At 40.2% G+C, this 16,229-nt stretch overlaps 3 protein-coding genes across 5 annotated transcripts in view; 1 reads left to right on the plus strand and 2 right to left on the minus strand.

The window, feature by feature from the left end:
* LOC116162151 (protein GUCD1) overlaps nucleotides 1–16,229 on the minus strand; it is a 31,597-nt gene that overhangs the window by 7,815 nt on the left and 7,553 nt on the right. The gene's annotated exons all lie outside the window — the stretch shown is intronic.
* On the minus strand, nucleotides 853–2,670 carry LOC116162368. Its single transcript, XM_031475983.1, has 3 exons — nucleotides 1,741–2,670; nucleotides 1,601–1,690; nucleotides 853–1,555 (listed from the first exon to the last, which is right to left on the minus strand). The coding sequence occupies exons 1-3, from the start codon at nucleotides 2,668–2,670 to the stop codon at nucleotides 1,472–1,474; spliced, it is 1,104 nt and encodes a 367-aa protein (XP_031331843.1). The 3' UTR covers nucleotides 853–1,471.
* LOC116162148 (alkaline phosphatase 4-like) lies at nucleotides 5,633–14,821 on the plus strand. 3 transcript variants are annotated; one of them, XM_031475692.1, is made up of 7 exons: nucleotides 5,837–8,125; nucleotides 8,214–8,382; nucleotides 12,551–12,734; nucleotides 12,787–12,843; nucleotides 12,890–13,116; nucleotides 13,164–13,224; nucleotides 13,273–14,821. In XM_031475692.1, exons 3-7 carry the CDS (start codon nucleotides 12,629–12,631, stop codon nucleotides 14,493–14,495), a joined length of 1,674 nt encoding a protein of 557 aa, XP_031331552.1. In that variant the 5' UTR covers nucleotides 5,837–8,125; nucleotides 8,214–8,382; nucleotides 12,551–12,628; the 3' UTR covers nucleotides 14,496–14,821. The 3 variants fall into 3 exon arrangements, with proteins under 3 accessions (XP_031331550.1, XP_031331552.1, XP_031331551.1); XM_031475690.1 differs by lacking the exons at nucleotides 5,837–8,125; nucleotides 8,214–8,382 and adding an exon at nucleotides 5,633–5,789; XM_031475691.1 differs by lacking the exons at nucleotides 5,837–8,125; nucleotides 8,214–8,382 and adding an exon at nucleotides 8,486–8,595.

Genomic DNA, 16,229 nt, shown 5'->3' on the forward strand with positions numbered 1-16,229 from the left:
GCTTTTGAAGGGAATTTTTTGACGTACCTATTATGTTCTCTTGATACATACACGATCACAAGAACGCAAAAATATATTGATGGCTCTCCTGATACTAATTTCGTGTAAAGATTTTCCGCAAGACGGGGATGAAGCTTTTCAATGATACCTTCCTTCATCGGGTTATGTTTTCTCTCCTCAAGAAATGTTTGTACCAGGACCACACCACCGTAAATATGTGCAGTAATCAGAGAAGGAAATTTCTTTATCTATATAAATTTGTACCTACGTATTTTATTCTCATGACAAATTGTTCTATTAAGAAATTTGTATCAGGATCGCAGGAACGCTAGAAGTTGTACAAATGTGTAAAAGTGCATAGAAGCCCTTAAAGAATACCTTTCTTTTGAATGATGTTTTCCTGATACAAACTTGTGTTGAAATATTTGTTGTATAAAGATGACAGGAACGCAGGAAGGTCTAGAACTTATTGAATAGCATTTATACAATGTCCTCTGGATAAAAATTTCGTACAGAAATTCTAACAAGTGATTTTTCAATCTTGGAGAGGCATTTTAGTTTTTGCATGTACGCTGCTCCCCTGATACAAAATTTGCTCAAAATGGTGGCAAAGCTGTCCAAACGTATGAGTTCTACTATAAATTTGTACGGAACAAATTGGCACACTTTTACCGGCAACTTCTTTTGCGCTATCTTCTTCCTCATTAACAATTATGTTTCCCTGATAAGATTTATGCTATAAAAATTGAAACACTTGAAATCTAGACGGTATAGCAACTTATTGAAGTTTTCCCGACACAAATTTCTGCTGAAAATATTATATTAGGACCATAGGAATGCAAGAAGGTGTAGTAAAGGACATTGTTTTATAATATTATTCTCCCCTGATACAAATTTCCTATAAATGTGCTGAGCAAATAGCAAGAATTATATTCTCCTGAGTTAAAACAATTGTAACAGGATCACAGGAAAGTGAGACATCTTCGATTTTTTATGTTCTCCTAATACCAGTTTCGTAAAAATTTAAAGCAAGGATGCGTTAATGTGCTTATAATGTGAGTGTAATACGTATCATGTTCGAAAAAACAAATTATTTTATAAAACTAGATGTATCAGGATTACAGAAGCGAAATAAGCTGTAGAGGGCATCTTTCATGTATTGATTAGGTACTTAAATATTGAATCAGGATCGCAGGAACGCAAGAAGTGGTAAATTAATTGACCCCTATAATACCTTGTTCCCTAAAACATCAACTACCTCGTACGCAAATTCTAGATCCTAAAATATGTTATCCTGACACTAAATGTTCTACGCTCCTGATCCAATCAATAGGCCGTTGAGGGTTGCGTTCGAATAAGAAGAGTATAAAACCTTCTCAAACAAGCCGCATCTTCGGCTACCACTAACAAAAATGTATGATCAGGGGCACATAATTCTTTTTTGGTTATCAGGAGATCATCTACGACCTCTCTAGTTTGGTGCCGAGCTGTGCCTCGAGGTTAGGTAGTTAAACTGCGACAACATCACCAAATACGTGGTGGTTGCCCCGACGATCTAAAACCGATTTGTGAATCACAGCCTGAATTAAACAACACCTACTTTGAAGACAAGGGAGAGGTCCACCTCGAGTATCCCTCCGATCGTGGTCCTCATATCCCAGTGGAGCATTTGCAAGCCGAATGATGTAACCTACAAACAAATCCGATGACTGCCCCCCCTTGGCCCTTTGTGCAACTGACCTGCTTAGAACTGGCGGTCAGGAGGGACAACTCCAAGACTCTTCGCTTGAGCAGCGTCTCGCGATTGGTGACGAGCGTCGCGGAAATGACGATGGAAAGCGTTTTCACGGCGGCCAAGGTGAGCCAGCAGACGGTGGTGAGGACGTGCTTCCAATGTACGGACCTTTTGCCGAAGAGGACCGAAAATTCGTACAGCTGCAAGATGACGACGATAAAATTCCGCAGCAGCACCATCAGCACGGGCAGCGAGTACACCTCGCCGATCACCTGCCGAACCTGGCAAAGCTCTTGGAGTAGACGTCGAGTTTTTGGCAGATTATCCTCGGTCAGACCGGCGTGGAGTGCCTCCAGCCTGACCTTGAGCGATAGCATCCACGCTTGAAAGGCGGAAACTGTGCCGATCATGTAAAAGCACATGATCCAGAAGAGAGTGTTGGAAACCTCAAACAAGTGCAAGCGCTGGTGAGTAAGCACTTCCTGCGCCGTGAACTGATTGCACGTGTTGACCACGATGGCGACGACGAGCCAAGCGCGGCTGTAGAGACCTACGGGCCGATTGTCCACGGTCATCTCGCCGTCGACGGCCATGATACCGTACCAGGCCTCTCTGACGCGACGGCCCCGCAGGAGGACGCTCACTACTAACGCTCCTTGATAGACGACATCCACGTGGAGGTCGACAAATATCAGGAACCAGGCGAACGCACCTTCAACTTGAAGCGGTTCCAGAATGTCGTTCTGGACCACAAACCACGAGGTGTAGCACAGGGTGACGGTGTAAAACGCAAACTTGTACAGACGCCCGAAGGGCACGTCGGCCAATCGACGCTGCCCCACGCGACCTTTTACGACGAATTCGGCAGTGCCCAGGCAGAGTTCTAGGCGCTGTGACGCACAGAGTGCCGTGTAAAAGTCTCCTCCACGTTGCATGACCACGACTGCACCCACAGACAAACAGGAGGGGGCGATTAATAATTCATCCGCTAATGTAATTTGGTTGCAACGTTCAGTCAATCAATACCGCGTTTTCGTTCATGCAATTTTTATATCAGGAGAAAATAAAAGTAGCAATTTTAAAGCTGCATGTGCTCCTGGTACCAATTTTTTTTGAGAAATGGATCTCCACCTCTCCACAACGTAACAAACAGAAGAATGGGTCGTTTTCTAGTTGCTTTGTAGGATTCTGTTTATCTGGTCTCCTGATACAACTACCACTGTTTAAAGATATCACGCATTAGAAGATTTAAATCAGCATTCTGTGTTCCTTTGCGACAAATGCCGTTTTTTCCTGAACCTTCTTGCGCTCCTATACTCCTAATACATTTTTGACACCTTTTATGTTAGTATCAGGAGAGCATAGTACCTGACAAACTGCACTTCAACAATTTCCGGACCCTATTGCGTTTTTGTGATATTGATGCAACAATTTTGTAAAGAAAAATGTGAATTAAGAGAACATTATAATCAAAATGTGGACCAGGAGAACATACTATCATAATCAATACCTCCTTTCTATTGATTTTTAGGCGAAATTCGTAACAGGAAATCGCAATACTTCAAGTTCAAAGGTTTCTTTTTTTTCTTCCGCTTCTGTAACCCTGACACAACAATTTTCTAAAAAAAAGCTTGGTATCAGGAGAATACAACACGCAAGATAGGGGACGGCGCTTTTGCGATCCTGCTACAACGTTTTGAAAAAAAGTGTGTTAGGAGAACCTCATATGAAAACATTGTTCTTGCGTTCTATTTATAATCAAAACTTGTATCAGGAGAATATACTACAAAAGACGATGGCCACCTTCCCATAATGAAGGTTGCAATACTCAAGTTCAAAGGTTTCTGAAGCTTTTGCGCTTCTGTGTTCCCGATACAAGAATTTGTAAAAAAAAAAAGGTTTGGATCAGGAGAATGCACCACGTTGTTTCAGAAATATCCACACCTCTTCGCGTTCAATTTTTTTTGACAAAATGACAAAAGGTATCAGGATACCCTGTTACTTTTTAGATTAAATCCGTATTAGGAGAGCACAATAATAAGAAAGTGGGCTTCAAAGGCTTCCTAAAAAAACTTCAAAACTTCGACACCTATGTTGGATTTTTGGATTTAAAATTTGTATCAGGAGGGCATAATACTATCATATTAAGTGAAAAAGTGCACTTCAACGATTTTGGGAACCTTCTTACGTTTCTGTTATCCGAATCCTACAATTTTGTTTCGAGAAAAAGATGCCCCTCAAAGAATAAAGTAAAAAATTTTCTTTTCATCGCAGAACTATCAGAATTACAGAAACCCGAGATGGTCTTTTAACTAGTAGTAACAAATTAGCGAAAGCTGTCAGTGGCCTGTTCTCCTAATACTAGTTTTTGAGTTTCTAAATTAATTTTAGAAGGATTATAGACACTCGAAAACGTTTATAATTCTCTTGTTCCTGTGACCCTAATACCTCAATTTTTAGAGAAGAATTTGTACCATGAGAACATAATACGTAAGGAAGTGCAGTGCACTTGGACTAATTTTGAACTGTGCTACGCTTTTGTGATCCGGATACGGTTTTTCATAGAAAAACTGTGTATTAGGAAAATATAATACGAAAATTTCTACCAGGAGAACATACTACAAAAGATGGCCCTTCAGGACAGAACAATACCAAAAGATGGCCCTTCAGGACAGAACAATACCTTCTTTTTATTGATTTCTAGACTAAATTCGTATCAGGACTGCATAATAACGCGCTTCAAAGGTTTCTGAATACACTTTCGTTTCTGTGGCCCTGATACATTTCCTTAAAAAAATTGTTGTACCAGGAAAACTCGAAAATGCCGCAGCTTTCTACGTCCAATTGTTATACAAAATGCGTATCAGGAGAACAATACGAAACAACGCATTATAAAAGGATGTGTCCCTCAAGGGTAACGACATCTTTTTATGGATTTTTAGACTTTTCCGTATATGTGATCCCGATACAACAATTTGCTAAAGAAGAGTTTGTATACAAAACGCGAGATGGAGGTTTTTAGAAGCTTCCACATCTCCTCCAATGATTGCATCATCTTCTCACGATGCATTTTTGAACAAAAGGTATATCAGGAGAACATAAGACGCGAGAAGATCTTTCTAAGGGCTTCAACATCCTCTTACTTTAGACTTTTGAATCAAATTCGTGTCAGGAGAGTATAGTAAGGTATGAAGGTTATCTTTAAAATGTTCTAAACCTTCACCCGTTCCTGTGAGCCCGATACAGCAATGTTTAGAGAACAATTTGTACCACGAGAACATGATACGTGAGAAGCCGTACCTCTCAGACCACTATTGCGGTCTGTTATACTGACGTTGATCGGACACTAATTATGTACTCCTGATAAAATGTTACCTCTCAAAATTCTGTTATCAAGATCGCAGAAATTGGAAGAAGTTCAAAATTGTCCGTGTGCTTTATTGTTATGGTTTTCTCTATGGCCCTGATACAATAATCGCTGGGAGAGTTCGAAGAAAGATCCAATTTCAACGCTGATATTTTGAAATGCATCGGTATCAGGAGAGCATAAGGCTCATGTCTTCAACACACCCTAATTGAACGTTAATAAAGTTTAAGGAAGTCTAATTAAAGCTTAATTATGGCACAAAAGTTGTGCGTACGAGTAAATTAACAATAATTAAGGCCTAATTATTGTAATTTGAAGTTACTTAGAAATGAGGTGCCTTCATTAGAATGTAAGAAACGTTTCCACTTTCATTGGAAATGTCGTAATTACCGATACTTTTCTGAGATTCAACTACTAATTACAGATACTTTACGAGAAGTAAACATAATAAATCACGAGAAATAATTAAAATGCAATTTCCCTCGAGTTGCGATGGCGGCGAAACAATAAATTTTCCGATGGTTAACGTAACAACAACAGTGATATCTTTATTGACAAATGTTTGTCGTATTTGCCACGCTTTATGAATTATTTACCTGTTGAAACGGCGATAAAAATGAAGGTGATTGCAAAAGCGTTTAAAAATAGTAACGCGAGTGCTCGTAAAAGTGCTCGGTAACGTTTCTGGTAAGTGAGCGATATTTATTTAGTTTAATCCGCGAGGGTGTAATTATGGCGTAATTGGACACTAATTTAGGTAGAAAATTAAGAAAAATTAGTGCGAAGTTAAAGAATTTCTGATTACTGGAAGTGAAATTTCTATCAGGAGACCACAAACCTGCTATCCTAGTACAATAATTTCTGGAAGAAAGGAGAATAAATGAATAAATTCTTCCCTATCGATACTTATATTTCTGCTATGTTGACACAATGATTTTGGAGGAGAAATTTGTATCAGGAGAGCATAATACACACTTCTGTATGTCTGGCACCCTAATACGATAATTTTTAGAAGAGAAGTGTGTAAAGGGTGAACGTAGTACGTCCTACGTATAGCTTTCTGCGTGCCTGATATACAGACGCAACAACTTTTAGAAAAAAAATTTGTATCAGGAGAGTATACTAAATTTTTCTGCAAGTGTCACGCGAACACCGCACACGATGTCAAATTATCTCCTATTTACGCCTCTGCACCGTTGTTCTATCCTGATATTTGAAAGAGATATCAGGAGAGCATAATAGTAAGGAATCGCACTTAACCTCCTCTTGCGTTTCTGTAAGACTGACGGTCCCTCTTAAGGACTTCAACGTCTTCCTCTCAAAAACTGCCGCATTTTTTTTGATAAAATGTGTATCAGGAGAACATAACGCGTAAAAAGAAAGACCACGACACTCTGTTACTATAGATTTTTTAATGAATTTCGTGTCAGGGAAGCAGAATACGTATCTTCAAAAGTTTATGAACCTTCCTCCGTTGCTCTGACCCTGATGCAATAATTTTTAGTGAACAATTTGTACCATGAGAACATAATAAGCTTCGATTTTTGATCAGAATTTGTATCAGGAGAGCACAATACCTGAGAAGGTGCAATTCATCAATTTCAGAACCGTACTGCGCTTTTGTGATCCTGATACAGGGTTATCTTAAAGAAAAAGTGTATTAGGAGAACATAATACGAAAAAGACATTCTTGCGTTATATTTATAATCAAATAAATTCCTACCAGGAGAACATACTGTTACAAAAGGACTGCACGAGAACCTTCTCCATATTGATTAGTAGACGGAATTGCGACCAGGAAAGTCGTAATGCTTAATTTCATAGTTTCTAAATTTTCTTCCGCTTCTGTGACCCTGATACAAAAATTTTTTGTGAACAATTTGAATTATGAACACATAATACGTAAGGAAGTGCCTCTTTAAAGTCTCGTGACCCTTTTATGTTCGATTTTTGGCATAATACTAATCACGATATTGAATTAGGAGTTCAGTTTTAGGCAATTGTATCAGGAGCACATAACGCGAAAAAATGGATCAATTAATGGCATTCGCTTCTTTCTAAGTTAAATTCTTAATGAGAAATAGACACTAAGAAGAGGTAAAAATCCCCCAAGGGCTTCTACCTCTTTTTTTTCGATGTATAGTTTAAAATTTGTATCGGGAGAACATATGCGTAAGAACAGGTTCTAAAGGAACGTTGACACCTCCGCTTTTTGATAATGTTTGTATCGGAAGAACATAATTGATGAGAAGGTGCATTTCAACGGTTTCTGAGCCCTCTTGTGATTTTGATAAAATTTAAAAAATGTGTACCAGGACAGCATAATACAAAGCAAAGGTTACCGACAAAATTTTTACACAAAATTTGAAATGGACATCAAGACAACATAATACGTAACAAAGCTGCCCTCAAGCGTATCGAGACTTAAGTTCAATTTTTAGAAAAAAAATTATCAGGAGCGCATAATGGGTTCAAATGCGAATTTCTGCATTGATGTATTTCTGATATAACAATTGTTAAAAAAAAACAATTTTTCTTATCAGAACATAATACCCAAGGAAGTGTACTTCAAAAACTTGTGAACCTTCTTGGGTCTCTAACTAGTCTTGATGATTTTTTTAAGAGAAATGTGTCCAGACTTTGGACACCTTCCTACGTTGTATTTTTAGGCCAAATCTGTATCAGGAGCACATAACTCCAAAAAACCTACCCATCTATGACTTTGGCACCTTCGTCTTTTATACGTGACTTTGTAAGTAAGCGTTATACTCTCCTGATACATACCAGGTACGTAACTTTTTCCAAAAACAATTGTATCAGGAGCATAAAATCCTTCACACGCCCGCTTATTATTGAACTACTTTTAAAAATACAGCACCACCAGGGAAACATAGTATGTGAGTAGGTATGGCTGGTATCTGGTAGTATCAGGAGAGCATAATATTTTGGCAAATCTTTTACTGATTGTTTTTTTGCATGAACACACCAACAAACAACATTTAAAACTACACCTTCATTATCAGGTAAAGTAAATGAAGGGGAATTACCTGGTTTCCTATTAATACCCATAAACAAGACAAATATTTCCAGATAACTTATAATTATTTGTAGCAGTTGGTCGTTCAAGAATTCAATTAAAGGGTAAAATCTGGGACTAATTAATTAATTGCGTTTGTGAAATTAACTGGATGGACGATTACGACCACGCAATTTAATTGCCGTTCATTGTACCGAAAACCAAATTTCCACACGTCTTCCCTCCATCGAGCATGGCGTAAAGGTAAACGTTGCATAATTTTATTATTAACCTTGCAAATATTCAACCATTTGCGGATAATTTTTTTTAAATTTGTTTGCGTACAGAAGGAACAATACGACGATTTTTCTTTTTAATGTAGATCACGTGAATTAATTAAATATAAACGCGACAAGTCTGTTAATTTTAATGAGTATGGGCGGTGTAGTGTCGTGAATGGTTCTTCGTCGGACTCAGGTTCGTGATTTATATCGATTTAAGTAGTTTTTAATGTAATCATGGTATAAAGAGAGCATAATTCAGTTAATTTTAAATTTCTGTGCTCCTGATATAAGTACATGCTATCTTTCTCATTGGTGAAGGCAGCGGTTGCAATGCAAACTTAGCGTCTAATGAGGCGAAAGATGAGTTTAACGTGTAATTGCCCTTGCTGCCGGCCTGTGCTCCTGATACAATCACTTTTCACTATTGTTTATTTAGTAGTAATAAATTATTTTATTCTTCACGGTCATAAACGCCGTTAAGGCAGTTTATTATTACTAGAAAGAAGATTTATCAAGTGAACATAATGCGGTGAAAGGTCCTGAAATGCAATATTAGTATCAGGAGACTACGATATGTCAGGATGCAATTGTAAATTGTTTCCACACCTTCTTCATCATCCTTAATTTTTAAGAAAATTTGTCATCAAACAACCCCGAGTGTCTGTGGTACATATACAAAAACTTTGAGATTTTGAAATGAAAACAGGGGCGCATAATCGTGGAAATTAATTATCTACAGGTGGAAAATATTGTGGTATTAGGACAAGCGTAAAAGGCGACCTCATCAAAGTATTTCTTATTTCTGCGACCCGGAAAACAATTTGTACCAGGATAACACAATACCGTACAGGACACCTCCTGATACTATGTTTGTGGGCATTTACAATGTCTTGCCCTCCTGCAATCTTAGTATCGGCCTTTTTTTTGAAGAAAATTTGTCATCAGGAGATGATAAAACACATCAGGAGAGTAGAGCGCCTTGAATGCGATTATTAATGGGTTATTTTCTATTTTGAGCTTCTGCAATCCTGATACATGAACACGCGCCAGAAAACATTTTTAGATTATTCACCTCGGATCACATACTTTTTTGCACTTTTCTATTATAATTATCTTCGCACACATCATGTGATCCTGATACGTCCTTTTTAATAAGCTTTGGTATCAAGAGAGTATAATACCGTAAAATTTGACTATACATACACTATTTCAATTTGTATATTGCCTTTCTATTTCTACGATCCTGATACAATTAATTTCTACCCCAGAAATGTTCCGGAGAATATAATACAATAGAAAACGTCTGAAAATTAGCTGTCATGCGATCATCAGAATGCTCTTGCAATAATTTATTAAAAACATCGATAAAAAGGCTGCACTTCTACGCTCCTGATAAAGTTATTAGAAAAATAGGGAGTGGCAAAAGATAATACAATAAAAGGTAAGTTCTGAACAAATTGTTTTCTGCTTTTTTGTACTACTGTGATCCTGGTAGAATTATTTTGAAAATTTGAATCAGGTGAAATTAATAGGTCCGTTAACGCGTTAACTAGTTAATTAGCAGAAATACATATAGTAACGACAAGAGTTTTATTCACACCTTCTTAAACTGTTGTTATCCTGATACAATCATTTTTGGTGCGAATAAGGAGAAATTAACACGGCGAAGGTGTCTGAAAATGAATTATCTCCTGTTACTTCCTGGCACGACTGTGATCCCGATCAATAATTTTGGGAAAGAGAACTTCAATCAGGAGGAAGGTGTCTCATAATGTATTATGGCCTATTATATATTACTTTTGCAAGAAAATGGCACACTTTCTTGCACTACTGTTATCCTAATACAATATAGGAAGAAGCATTTGTATCAGGAGTAATTAATACGGCCAAAGTGTCTGAATGTGGATTATCGACTGTTACAATAGAAATTATTATTGCAAAAACATGCCCAGAAGAACGTAATCATAACCAACAGGTACTCCATACCCCCCTCCCACCCCCCGGAATCCCCACTGCTATGTTACTCTACAAAAATGTCCAGCGTTAAGCCTCATACGATAATTTTTGAGAAAACCCCATTCAAAATTAGTATAAGAGTCTCAAAGACCGGGTGCTCTTGTGGAAGAACATAGTACCGGGGAGTTGGGGGGGGGGGGGGTATCCCAGCGTACGAACACTTGATTACCTTATTTCTAACAGCTACCATGAAGCTGGTAAGGGAAATAGAGAAGGGATCAAGGGAAGACAGAGCCCTTCTTTGTTGATGGTACTGCTGTGTGCCTGAGAGAGGAGGGGGGGGGGTATATCGTACCCCCAGACCTCCGGTTGCTATTTACATTTTTTAAAAGTTACCATGAAGGTGATAAAGGAAATAGAGAAGGAATTACCGAGTCTTTCCTTGTTAAAGGTACTGCTGGATGGATGGGGGGTATTCCATACCCCCCCAGATCCCCCGGTTGCTATTTTCTTCACCAAAAATGTCTTGAATTAGTTCTCATACGATAATTTTCGAGAAAACACCACCCAATTTTGTAACCTGATCCTGTGGGGGGTATTCCACACACCAGAAACTAGTACTATAGTCTCGATGGCTGGAATACCTTGTGAAAGAACGTAGTACCGGGGGGTCTGGGGGGTATGGAATACCCCCCAGCCTACGAAGACTTAATTACATTTTTTTAAAAGTTACCATAAAGGTGACAAAGGAAATAGATAAGGAATTACCGAGTCCTTCCTTGTTAAAGGACTATGCTGCATGGCTGGGGCCCCCCAGACCCCCCGGTTGCTATTTTATTCACCAAAAATGTCTAGAATTAGCTCTCATACGATAATTTTCGAGAAAACACCACCCAATTTTGTAACTTGATCCTGTGGGGTAATCCATACACCTGAAACTAGTACTATAGTCTCGATGGCTGGAATACCTTGTGAAAGAACGTAGTACCGGGGGGTCTGGGGGGTATGGAATACCCCCCAGCCTACGAAGACTTAATTACATTTTTTTAAAAGTTACCATAAAGGTGACAAAGGAAATAGATAAGGAATTACCGAGTCCTTCCTTGTTAAAGGACTATGCTGCATGGCTGGGGCCCCCCAGACCCCCCGGTTGCTATTTTATTCACCAAAAATGTCTAGAATTAGCTCTCATACGATAATTTTCGAGAAAACACCACCCAATTTTGTAACTTGATCCTGTGGGGTAATCCATACACCTGAAACTAGTACTATAGTCTCGATGGCTGGAATACCTTGTGAAAGAACGTAGTACCGGGGGGTCTGGGGGGTATAGAATACCCCCCAGCGTACGAAGACTTAATTAAATTTTTTTAAATGTTACCATGAAGGTGGCAAAGGAAATAGAAAAGGAATTACCAAGTCTTTCCTTGTTAAGGGTACTCTTGGATGGTTGGGGGTATTCCATACCCTCAGACCCCCCGGTTGCTAGTTTCTTCTTCAAAAATATCTAGAATTAGTTCTCATACGATAATTAATAATCCTAAAAGAATAATTTCGAAAAAAAAACATTTAAAACAGGGCAACGTGTCTCAAAATTAATTATGGTCTATTATACTGGGTGGAAATTTTGCCTGGAACATAGAATATATTTGCAAATCAATTTTTTTTATAAAGAAACTTTTGGTGGAATCCAAAGTTATAAAAAGTTTGTTATCAAGTTACAGTGCACAGTGGCGTGCGTCTACAGACTTTTTTTTAACATGGAAAGCACTATTTTTGACAAAAGATTAACGTTTTTTTTTCGCAAACTCTGTTTTCCCTTAGTTTGAGCTTTTGTCTTAAGTATGATTATGTTTTTTATGAGGTTATATCCAAAAAACAATTATGAAATATAATGAAAAAATAATATGCCCCCCTTGACTATGTAGAAGTACGCCACTGACAACAAATTTAAAGTTCCCAAACTTTTTACAGATGGCAGTTTTGAAGATATGTTCATTGTTCCACCCTGTATACTACCATGTCCATGGGGAGAGGAAAAATGATACACTCTGTATACGACCCCGTTCCGCTTCAAATAGCTCCCGAACTCAAATCCGCATTTAATGTAATAGCTTTCTATCGATTTATTGCGCAAACTTCCCCCGAAGGCAACTGATGATTGATGCCAGTTAATTTTTTTTTCTTTTAAGGCCTCCCGCCAATTATCAACAATTGGGCGTCCGGTTGTCGTCCATTGTCACTTGATCAAGTCGAATTAGCGCGCCAGAATGACCCGAACGATTTTTCTCTTCGCCCTCTCGCTTTTGGGGACCTCGGATTCGGCGACTTTCCCCAAATATCTGAATAAGCACGAGATCGAAGATAATGGACTGTGTAAGTTGTCGAAATAAAAGTTGCCCTTTTTCAAAGTGTACGGCTTTGGCAGACACGGAGAACTACCCGGAGATTAGGCCGGCTTCCGAAGAGGACCTGCTGAAGCAAGGTAACCTGGGGGAGGTGTTCGCTTGGTGACTAAAGTTAAATTGTAGACGAGCGGTTTTGGTTCCGATTGGGTTCGGGTACGCTGAAGCAAAGGTTGAAGGGTGACGGGGGTGATGTTCCGAAAGTTGCGCGAAACGTCGTGTTTTTCTTGGCCGATGGAATGGGGGCGACCACGACGACGGCGGGACGAATTTATAAAGGTCAACGCGCTGGGAAGTTGGGGGAGGAGCACAGCTTCTCCTTTGAGGAGTTTCCAAACGTGGCCCTCGTTAAGGTAACCACCTCCTGTATACCTCTGCCTCTTTCATTGATTAATTCCAGAACTACTGCGTGGATCAGCAGGTTCCCGATTCGGGCGCGACGGCCACGGCTCTGTTCTCAGGTATTTACTGCAGTTAAGTCTCCCCCGCATTCTCGTGGCTCGTTTCAGGGGTCAAGACTCGTTACAAGACAATCGGGGTGGATGCCAAGAGTTTCTTTGGGAAATTTGATAAGGCGACCTATGAGAGAAGCAAGCTGGATTCCTTCATGGTTTGGGCGCAGGACGCCGGAAAGGCCACGGGAATTGTGACCACCACGCGAATTACCCACGCAACTCCCGCCGCCACCTACGCGCGAACGCCCCACCGAGACTGGGAGTGCGACAGCAGCATCCCGCGCACCTACCGCGCCGACCTCAAGGACATCGCGCGGCAATTGGTCGAAGACGCTCCCGGAAAAAATTTCAAGGTCATCCTCGGCGGGGGCTTGGAGGCGCTCGGCTACGCCAAATACCCGAACGCGTCGACCTGCCCGAGAGAAGACGGCCTAAACCTGACGGCGCGCTGGTTGGGCGACAAGAGCAAGGCCTCATTCGTAGTGGGCAAGGCTCAGCTGAACCGCGCGACGGAAGAAGCCGATTACTTACTCGGCCTGTTCGCGCCCAGCCATCTACCGTACGAGCTTTCCCGAAAGCGAAACTACCCCGACGTGCCGAGCCTCTCCGACATGACCCGAGCCGCACTGAAGGTGCTGCGAAAGGAACCTAAAGGCTTCGCGCTGATGGTCGAAGCCGGGCTGATCGACAGAGCGCATCATTCGAACCTCGCGCGTTTCGCGCTCGGCGAGACCGACGAACTGGACGAGGCGGTCGCCGTGGCGTTGAGAGAAACCGGCACGGACACCCTCATCATCGTAACCTCCGATCACGCGCATCCCATCACCCTGAAGGGCTACCCGGCGCGCGGCAACGACATCTTCGGGTTCGCCAACGAGTCGGTGCCCTACCAGACGTTGTCCTACGCCATCGGTCCCGGTTTCGAGTACCACTACAACGCGAACGCGACGAAGTACGCGGACTTTCCGTGGCGTGACCTCTTCGCGGACGAGAGCAGGCTGAGGGACCCCTTCTACCAGCAGCACGCCGGGTATTACAGATACGAGAGCACTCACAGCGGCGAGGACGTTCCCATTTACTCGAAGGGACCGGGGACGGACCTGCTGCGCGGCGTCGTCGAACAGAATTACGTCGCGCACGTCATCAGCTACGCGGCATGCATTGGACCTCACGCCCGATTGAATAGCGACTGCGGCGACACCTCGCGGGCGTCCGTTCAACTACCAACAACACCCGTTGCCATATTAGCACTTCTTTTAGTCCCCATTTTATATTAAATTGATTAGTAAAAATAGATTTTAAGTAAGGTTGCCCATATCAGGACTCCAGAAGTGAAAGTTACTCTCCCCTAGGTTTGCCAGCCCCTTGACCATTTTACTCAAAGTGTTCCTATCAGGAACTTTCGAAATGTCACTGTCAAATTCCCGAGATACTCATCAGCTAATCATATCAGGAGTACAGAAGTCGTGTATTGTAGTAGTAGTCCCGTTACTGTAATCTTTGAAAGAGAAATTCCCACCAAGGGAGCACAATATCTTAATTTTTATTACTCTGATACACTAAAGTGCATAATGCTAGTCAATAAAGTATTTCCTATTTATAATTGATGTATCTCTGCTATCCTAATGCAGTAATTTCGAAAAAGAGGTTCGTCTCAAGAGGGCATATTTGTCCTGCACGAAATGATAATTTAAAACAGCTTATTCAGGCGGAATACGCATCAGGAGAACATAATATGAAATAGGTCATCAAGAGAACGTTATGCAGAACAACCTTGAGTTTTCACGTTCGTTTTCCAGATAAATGTTGTATCAGGAGAACGTAATACGTTTTTGTCAAAGGGATAATAACAATAATTGTGTGTTTCTGTTATCCCGATATAACAAGTGTTTAAAAATTTGTATCAGGAGGTCTCGTGCAAAATTTAGGTAAAAATGTGTATCAGGACAACATAATACGAAAGTAGTCCGGAAGATGGAGCGAAACTGGTATCAGGAGAGCATAAATACACTTCTAATCGTATTACATTTCAGTGATCCTGTGATCCTGATATAAACGTTTCTATAACAAAATCTTTCTACCTTTTAAACTTTCTTACGCTTTTTTAGCGGTAATATAATAAGAGTAAGACAAACCCATATCTTCCTTTTGTATAACCTCTTTTTAGCATCAGAAGAATATATAAGAAGAAGAAACTATTACGCTTCTTCAACTCTTACGCTCCTGATACATTTCCAAACTTTAAAAGAAACAAAAAACTTAAATCTTTCTTTTGTAATCTTTCTTTAGTATCGAGAGGATATATAAGAAGCAGAACCTACTTATATTCTTGCCCACGTATGCTCCTGGCACATTTAAAAGTTGTAAAAGAAAGAAGAAACCCTAATCCTTTTTCCAAAGACTTACTTTAGTATCAGGAGAACATTTCAGCTTCTTGCACTCCTACGCTCCTGACATTTAAAAAAGTTAAAGGAGAGAAGAAACCCCAAACTTCTTTTCAAAAATTCGCTTTAGTATCAGGAGAACATAAAAATTCAATGACTCGGTTTCGTATCAGGATAATCTAAAGAAGAAAGAATTCCCAGTCTTGCAGTTCTACGCTCCTGATACATTTAACAATCTTATAGGAAAGAATCGTCCTCTCAAAGACGCACCTTAGTATCAGGAGAGCTTCCTGCATCAGTTCGCTACTGATACATCTAAAAATGTTATAAAAAGTTTCTTTAGAAATATTAGCGTTAGCATCGGGAGAATATATACAAGAGGTTGAGCTTCTACTCTCCATGACTGTATCAGGAGAGGATTAAATGTGAGAAAAAGCATTTCAAGCGCCTTCTTGCACGACTGTTTTTTCCCGGTCGATCTGAGCCAATTTTTTTTCAGGCCTCAAAAAAAGGCAGTGTATACACTTCCTTTTTTACCAAAAACTACTGCACCAAAATTTCTCGGGAAAACACTTTTTCGTACTAATTTTGGTGCGTAGAATCCAAAACGAGTCGTACTTTTTCGAT

The sequence above is a fragment of the Photinus pyralis genome, unplaced genomic scaffold (genome assembly GCF_008802855.1).
Source record: "Photinus pyralis isolate 1611_PpyrPB1 unplaced genomic scaffold, Ppyr1.3 Ppyr1.4_LG10, whole genome shotgun sequence".
NCBI classification, from domain to species: domain Eukaryota; kingdom Metazoa; phylum Arthropoda; class Insecta; order Coleoptera; family Lampyridae; genus Photinus; species Photinus pyralis.

Bases quoted from the DNA above. Each gene is read 5' to 3' on its own strand.
- LOC116162368 (XM_031475983.1), bottom strand. From the start codon at position 2,670: ATGCAACGTGGAGGAGACTTTTACACGGCACTCTGTGCGTCACAGCGC. The intron at 1,691-1,740 runs GTCAGTTGCACA...ATTTGTTTGTAG, and splicing joins TGACCGCCAGTTCTAAGCAG to GTTACATCATTCGGCTTGCA. The intron at 1,556-1,600 runs GTAGGTGTTGTT...AATCGGTTTTAG, and splicing joins ACCTCTCCCTTGTCTTCAAA to ATCGTCGGGGCAACCACCAC.
- LOC116162148 (XM_031475690.1), top strand. From the start codon at position 12,629: ATGACCCGAACGATTTTTCTCTTCGCCCTCTCGCTTTTGGGGACCTCG. The intron at 12,735-12,786 runs GTAAGTTGTCGA...CGGCTTTGGCAG, and splicing joins GATCGAAGATAATGGACTGT to ACACGGAGAACTACCCGGAG. The intron at 13,117-13,163 runs GTAACCACCTCC...GATTAATTCCAG, and splicing joins CAAACGTGGCCCTCGTTAAG to AACTACTGCGTGGATCAGCA.